Source organism: Diuraphis noxia, unplaced genomic scaffold (assembly GCF_037042655.1).
Source record: "Diuraphis noxia isolate RWA-SAM2 unplaced genomic scaffold, SU_Dnox_SAM2 contig0001, whole genome shotgun sequence".
Classification (NCBI taxonomy): domain Eukaryota; kingdom Metazoa; phylum Arthropoda; class Insecta; order Hemiptera; family Aphididae; genus Diuraphis; species Diuraphis noxia.
The window spans coordinates 11529513-11537848 of record NW_028301711.1 but is presented as its reverse complement, the minus strand read 5'-3'; the positions used below and the strand labels follow the sequence as shown (position 1 = coordinate 11537848).

Below are 8336 nucleotides of genomic sequence, written 5' to 3'. Positions count from 1 at the left end.
CTTTCTAACGTACCATTTGACTGCGGGTGATAAGCTGTAGTTTTAATTTTGTCTATTTGAAGAAGTTCACAGTATGCTGTGAATATTTTGCTTAAAAAATCTTGTCTTTGGTCAGTGACTACTGATTCCGGTATTCCATACTGACAAGCAGAATTTTAACCAAAAAATTGATGGGCAGGAGACCTTTAACGGGTATAACCATCCCTGGACGGTTGAACCACATAGTGGACACGTTGTTTCCTATTCACCAGCCACCGATTTGGCATAATACAGAGCCTGCAGGGAAAGTCCCGGAAATACCCCGTACAGAACTTGAAGCAATAGGCACAACGCTTCCAGCAAACAAAGCGCCAGGTCGTCGCAGAGTCCCAGACTTTATCCTGAAGAGGATCATTTCGAAGAACCCGGAGCTGATTTTAGGGACGCTCAACAAATGCATTGCACAGGGTTTGTTTCCCAAACCATGGAAGGAGTCTGCCCTGGTTTTATTACAGAAAGGTAACAAATCGTTGGACCAGCCTTCTTCTTATCGGCCCATCTGCTTCATTAACACTATCGGTAAGCTGCTTGAAAGAGTTATTAAAGGGAGACTGGAGATACACCTAAACTAGACCAACGGGATCAGTAATCAGCAATTTCTTTAGAAAAGGACGCTCTACTATAGATGCCATAGAAACGGTAATGGAAGTGGTCAACGGGGCGGGTACAGGTCCGCTTTACAAAAGAGAGTTATGTGCCATGGTGTGCCTCGATGTGGCAAATGCCTTTAACTCAGCTCCATGTGTCAAGATTGTGGATGCCCTGGTGGAGAGAAGAGTGCCTGAGTACCTAGTTGTAATCTGAAGAACTTCCTAACTAATAGAACACTTATATACGGTGGTGCAGAGCGTCGGCAGTAACCAGCGATGTCCCCTAAGGCTCGTGGCTCGGCCCGATATTATGGATTATAATGTATGATGATCTATTGCGCACGGAACTGCAGGGAAACATCCGTGGCATGTCTAGTTCAACTCCGATAGCGTTTGCTAACGGCTATTATTGCAACGGGACATAACACATCGCTGCTAGAGGAAACTGTGAACAAATCTCTAAAGACGGTTGCAAAATGGATGAAGGATACGGGTCTCACGCTCTCTGTTAATAAAACAGAAGCGATAATGCTGACCACCAAGCGCGGCTACACTCCTCCGAGGTTCTTCCTTGAAGGTACACTACTAGAGCTGAATGAACGAGTATGCTATCTCGGAGTGGAGTTATCTAAAACGCTTGGGTTTGGGTAGCATTTGGAGTGTGTAGCGGATAAAGCCGCGAAAACAATTAATTCATTGTCAAGGCTAATGCCAAACATCGGTGAACCAAAACAAAAAAAGCGGCAGCTTCTTATGACTATCGCACAAAGCCAGCTTCTTTACGCTGCACCTGTATGGGCCTCGGCATTAGTTTATTCAAAATATGTAAACGTGTTAGCGAGACCACAGAGACTGATGGCCATCAGAGTAGCGTCGGCACATCGGACAGTATCCACCAATGCGATACTGGTGGTGTCCGTTTGGTCCCATTATATCTTGTGGTGTCTGAGAGGTGCAAGATCTACTCAGCAAAACGAGATGGTTCCGTGCCACCCTTAAAGGAGCAGCTAAGGGAGGAGTCTTTGCGTAAATGGCAAAGGGAATGGCGGAAGTCAGCAACAGGCAGGTGGACCAAAAGGCTCATTCCGGAGGTACTACTTTGGGTGTCTAGAACATTTGGAACCATAAATTACCACATCACCCAATTCCTAACCAGACATGAGTGCTTCGGTGAATATCTAAACAAATTTAAGAAACGGGAGACTGCGGTGTGCTATGATTGTCGGGCACCATTGGATGACGCCGAGCACGCGTTGTTCACGTGTGATCGTTGGTGGAGGCAGCGTCGTGGTTTGGAGATGAATATTGGCAGAGAATTTTCACCAGTCAGCTGTAACAACAACGTTTATAGTTATTATTTATATTAATTTATATTATAATTTATTATTTATAGTTACTATCGAGGGAGAAATGGGAAGCAATTACCAGTATCGTTACGCAAGTCTTGAAGACCAGGGAGGAAGATGAACGTCAACGACAGCGGGACCAGCAATAAATTTTTAGTAGTTAAGGCATAAAGCATTGTGGCCCGAAGGGCGGTTATAGGGGATAGAGCCCCTCATTGTTGTATATTATATCTGTAAGGACTGGGAATGGGAGACTAGCCCAAACCCAGTTCAACTTGGTGATGTTGTTGTTTATAAATAAACGGCACTCGGGCACCTAGGGGTAGGATTACCGGAAGGGAAAGTTCCCCCTAGGTGTCTACGGAGCGCACATGCAAAAAAAAGGTTAGGTTAGGCCTAATCTCCCCAGACAGGACCCACCTTGACGCGGTGGGGTGTCCGTAAGGTTGGCCCCCCGACTTTGTCCTACTGACTTCGGACTTTTGCCAATATTTAGCAACCTTTTAGCAACTTTTAGCAACCAACGTGAAAAAATTTGCAATCTATTACTTCGTGCTAAAAATCGGCATAATAAAATTGGGGGGGGGGGGCAACTTCACGCAGCCCCCCGACTTTGTCCCACCGACTTCGGACTTGTGCCAATATTTAGCAACATTTTAGCAACTTTAAGCAACCTACTTGAAAAAATTTACAACCTCTTTTTTACCAACTTTATCGGGAAACAAGTTCGGGGGGACTAGCCCCCCGACTTCGGACTTGTGCCAATATTTAGCAACCTTTGAGCAAAAGGTTAATGTCAATTATGAACTCTGAAGTTTTACTTTTTTACTCTTTGACTGTTGGTGTATTTAAATAATTTTGTAAAATGAAAATAAACATTGTTTAATATGAATTTAAAAAATTGAATTAAATTGAATGCATTGTAAAAAAATCAACCTTCGATTGAAAATGCTCATTAATTAAATTTGTATGTACACGGCCAAATGTGGACTTGCGTTTAAGCATTTTGATGTTGATATTTTAATTTTCTTTTGCAAGTCATTATGCGTTTCCCAGCGTTCATCTGATCTCCATATATGTGATATGTAGTGTTCAGAATGATACTCAATCACACCGTACAACGCATATCTGAAAATTAAATTGGTGCCTATACTATAATAATGATAAGTTGAAGACGTTATAATACGAATATTACGTATTTAAGTCATAAAAATTAATAGTTTTTGAATAACTATAATATTCAAAGCATATGACAACAATTTCATATTTAATAATTTTAATTTTAAATAGTTAATTTTGGTATATAATATATTTTTAGTAAAAATTTTAAGCAAAAGGAGATCATCAGTAAATTGTATAATATTGAGAAGAACGAATATTATATTATTGTGGTTATTACTTAGAACAAAATTAAATACCAGGATATCATGTAAAAATAGAAATGTATTAGAAATTGTATACATACTTGACATTATTGGCTTGTAACTGAGTTGGAAACATCGAAAGTGGAATTCTTTGATTTTCAGGAAAAATGTCTGTCTCAATCAAAAGGTGCTCCTTTATTGTTCTTCTTGAAGACAATGATTTATAACAATAACAGCATTCATACACCTGTTCCTTTGTGTAATCATTCAATGATTTCTGAAAATTCTTAAAGTCTTTAAATCTTAAAATTAACGTTGCGCTTTCAATATCTTTATTATCATTAGGTATTACAACCATCTGTTGTGCACCGTATTTTTTCAATCGCGGAAGGAGCGTTTACAAATAATTTCGTTGCAACAAACGATACATTACATCCAGCATCTATCACTTTTATACGAGAAATATCATTAGAGCTCTTAAAAATCGGCTTTAACAATTCAAGTCGATCTGTGTATGTTTTTTTTTGTTGGTCCATATAAAGCAAGACTTTTGCAAAAATTCAACATGTTGTTTTCACTAGAGTCTTTCACTAAAAGTCTTATAGGTTATAAAGTCTGTATATGCCATAGTAATTATTACTGCTAATGCATCAAATGGGTACGTGTTTATAACTATATATCTTTGTTTGGCTATATGCAATGGTGTTGCTATATTTCCACTGATAAGCAAGGTATTCAAGTTTGACCGGGTGTTTTTTTTTTTTTGCAATATTCTGTCAATTTAAGGAGTTTTTTCCATGTATGTTATTTTCCTTTTTCTTTTATATTTACTTTCAAAATCTTTGGGAAAAACTGGAATATTAGGCTTTCCTAGGCCACCCCAATTTTCAAATTCATCAAGTGATTTTAATGAAGTTGAATCATTGCTGGAATTAAATGTAGTCAGTGGATCAATTCCTTCTAAATGTTGGTGCGTTTCATTTGGCGAAATGGACCATAATCTTTTGATGTCTGACGAATCAAAGCTTACATTTAGTATTGATTTTACCTTTTAGATTGATTCAATACATATATCTTCTGACATTGGATTTAGTTTATCCATTTTCGTTGACGATGGCCCTACTGTCTCTGAATCTGAAATAATATCATCTGTTTGAAAATCCATATCCATGTCAGATTTTTTACTCAACTCTAAGTGATTATTTCTTAGCTGACTACTTCGAAATAAAATTGAGCTGCCTTCAATTAATTTTAGATGTTTGGAAACAAACCGATCAGCAGTAATTGGTTTCATTTCGAAACAAAGAATACGTGATTTTAAATCGGAAAAATCACTCTCCACTGATGCTGAAATGCAATCATATATGGAGTTTGAAATTTGTCATTCATAACTCCAGTCCAGATCGGAAAATGCTTGCATAAACGTAAAATTGTTTTGGATAAGTTTGGAATAAAGTATGCAGAACACGATTTCCTTTAATTTTTGATTGGGTAATTGCAATTTGTTCAATATCCTTCAAATAATCTTTAATTCCACCAATAACTTCCTCGTAATCATATTTTTCTTCATCTAAAACACTTTCTTCTACTTCAGAATCAATATCAATCATATATTCATCATTTATACCAATTCCTCTTATATTGTCCAAAAGCATTTTTCTTCCAGACTCCGCTAGTGTTGGATTGTTGTTGCACCATCCATCTGTTTCACTCATAGAAACTGTTAATAAAGCTTTGAGAAGTTCAGTGAAGCTTTCAAAAGAAACTGAAGTTAATAGAAGTCGTAAACACCTTACGTAAAAGTTTTTTAAATTGTTGTTATATTTATATTAATTTAATATGCTTCTTAACTTTTTATTTTATATTTAGTATTGATAGTCATTATTTGTTAATAATAAGTGGTTAGGTTTTTATCTATTTTAAATAAAAAATTTTGTATTTCTAAGTTGGCATAACCGATCTTCTGAAATTTGATTTTGTTGATATTTTGCTGTTATCAAAATCGGGAAATCTGTCCCAGCCACAAGTAATGTGTTTTGTGTTTTTAAATTAGGTTGTTAACACTGTAGTCGCGCCCATTTCATACAACAGCAACCGGTCACCATTGTTCCAACGCCTGCGTTTCGGCTCTGAGTTCTTGGACTCATCTTACCGTAACACCTGTTGCTGAGTGTGATTTCAATTTTTGTTTGTGTTAGTCTTTGATCTAATTTTATCCTAATAAACAAATATTAGAAACACTTGATTGAGATTTGTTGATTTCAATTGATTATATTACCGTTTTCTATTTAAATTTTTTTTTCTGATTTTGATCGTATCAATTCACTCATCAATCATGGAAATTAATGTGAGTAAAGTTAAATTTATTTAAACTCAAACTTATTTAATCTATTGCCCTAATTGTCTTTGTTACTTTTATACAGCCATACGTGAACCTACATGATTCATTGAAATCCTATCGGCGCTCACACAAGGTATTTTCACACATATTATATAAAACAAATATACTATATCCAGTAAGATAACACGCCGATTCTACGCAACCTCTCGTGTCACTTTTATATTGTAACCAGCTAGGTTAGTTTAGCCATATAGCAGAGTATCACGTAAGGCCCGTTTCACATGGACGCGTATCATACGCTACGTATCGTACACGCGTATTTTTAGTTTACATAAAGTTCATATGCGTCATACTAACGAGGGAAAAGTTTCATCGTCGGAGTGACACATATGCATTTAACTAATGTAATTGAAAACGTTTGCGTAAGTTACGTCACGTATGATACGCGTCTATGTTAAATGGCCCTAAGAACGCGCAAAATAACCGATTTAGGTCGGCTTGCAGCGCGCTCCTTCGCTTAACACGGGGAAGCTTCGTTTCAGAAAGCCCAACCTGACCATCAAAGGGTGTCAAATACCAGTTAAGCGTTCGATAAGATACCTTGGGGTCCAACTGGACACCAGGTTATCCTTTGTCGAACATATTAGCACCGTGGCTATGGGGGCGAGAAAGGCAGCTACTGCTTTAGGGAGGCTTATGCCAAATATCGGTGGCCCCTCGCAGTCGAAGCGCAGCCTATTGTCCAGCGTCATACACAGCCGTTTGCTGTATGGCGCAACAATTTGGTCGGATCGTGTGACCAGTATCAAGAAGTGTACAAACCTTCTCCAGCAAACGCAGAGGTGCGCTGCCCTAAGAGTGGCCAGGTGCTACCGCACCGTATCGGATATGGCCTCCTTGGTATTGGCTAGGATGCCCCCTGCTCAATTGGTGACAGTAGGCAGGAAGAAGAGGGCGGATGCCAAGAGATTGGGTACGATAATCCCGAGAAGGGACGAAATTGAAGAGATCCTTCACATCTGGCAGGCCCTATGGGAGTCGACACACAAATCCTCGTGGACGAGACGGCCCCAGATAGCAACAAAATATTAATATGATATGAAAAAATATTTTCAATGTAATAATAATGATAATATAAATGTTATTTTTCTGCTTTTTTTTAAGTACAAAAATGTTATAATAATATTTATAAAATAATGGTTGGCCACTAATATTTTTATATTATTCTCATAATAATATTTTTATATTGTTCTCAAAATAATATTTTTATATTAATCTCATTATAATATTTTTATATTATTATAATTATTTTTTGAATTTTAACCACAAATTGTGAATTTCCAAATAATAAATTTATATTTTTAATTCATGAATACTATACTTTTAACTGTCAATTTTTTTTTATTGAATTAGCATGGTATATGTATAGTATATTATTACAAATATATCTGTTACTTAATAAATACTTATTAATAATAGTTTATGTATAGTAAATATAATCTATATGTATACATTAAAAATGTTAAAATGTATTAATTATATGCATTCGTAGTTATTCTACAATTTTATTGATTCTAAATTTTGCACCAGCAATAAAAATTTTCATTGGTTGCTCCACATCAATCTTGTCATACTTTTGGTGCCTTTTCATATTTTTCACAGCATCCATAATTTTAAACTTTATTGTTATAACTATTTTTATACCAATACCTATTTATGATATTAAAATGTACCAAATATAATAGAATTAACTCCAAGAGTTGAAAATACTTTTTTCTTCTTTTGCCCCTTATAACTATACTCTTGTAGTAGTGAGTCTTTGAAAAGGAAACGCATCATGGATCTTAAAGGTACTTGGTAATGTATTACGTACGTAACGGCTAAGTTCAGTAACCTAAAACAAAAAATTATGAAATAACTTATTTAAAGGTTATAATTTATAAAAAAATTTCACCAAATCAAATAGGTTAATTAATTTATCATTAAATAATCTCAAGATTTACATTAACAATACAATATTAAAAACATATAACTTACCAGTTTCATTCTAAAACTATTGTCTAAAAGCTTATTTTCGAATGTTTGAAAAGCATCTTCATCTTCCAAAGGAAAATTAGTGCTCAACAATGTTTGAAATGAATCTGCTTCAAAATTACTCTCATCTTTATTATAACCAACATTGTTGTTACTAATTATTTCATCAAGTTTATCGACTTTTTCATGCAAAGATCTTATATCATATTTCAAGCTGAGAATATTACGGTTCATTTTTTCAAAGATATAATTATCTAAATAAAATGTAAAATAAATTAAAATTACTTATTAAAATTACTATTATTACTACTTTAGAATTAACATAAAATATTAAACTAAGTATAATTTTTGGAATTTCTGAAAAACTTTATAATAGAAGTGTCACAATGAATTTAATTAAAGCCATATTCATGAAACTATTTGACATTATTATAAATAATATATCTATTATTGCTATACATACATTTTTAAACATCATGAGACATAATAAATAGGTAAATATTTTAAAATTTTAATAATTTTAATTTAGACTTAAAAACACTAGCATAAATCAATAAATGTTTAAATATCAATTCAAATCTAGGCATGGGATTCCTGGCCCTATAAAGGAAATATGATGGAT

At 35.1% G+C, this 8336-nt stretch overlaps 1 protein-coding gene across 1 annotated transcript; it reads left to right on the top strand.

Moving 5' to 3' along the window:
• The first annotated feature begins 6337 nt into the window (after positions 1 to 6337).
• LOC107171222 (uncharacterized) lies at positions 6338 to 6772 on the top strand. The gene has a single exon (XM_015521450.2). The coding sequence runs from the start codon at positions 6338 to 6340 to the stop codon at positions 6770 to 6772; it is 435 nt and encodes a 144-aa protein (XP_015376936.1).
• Positions 6773 to 8336: the final 1564 nt, after the last annotated feature.

Excerpts from the sequence above, each read along its gene's own strand:
- LOC107171222 (XM_015521450.2), top strand. The coding sequence starts at position 6,338 with ATGGGGGCGAGAAAGGCAGCTACTGCTTTAGGGAGGCTTATGCCAAAT.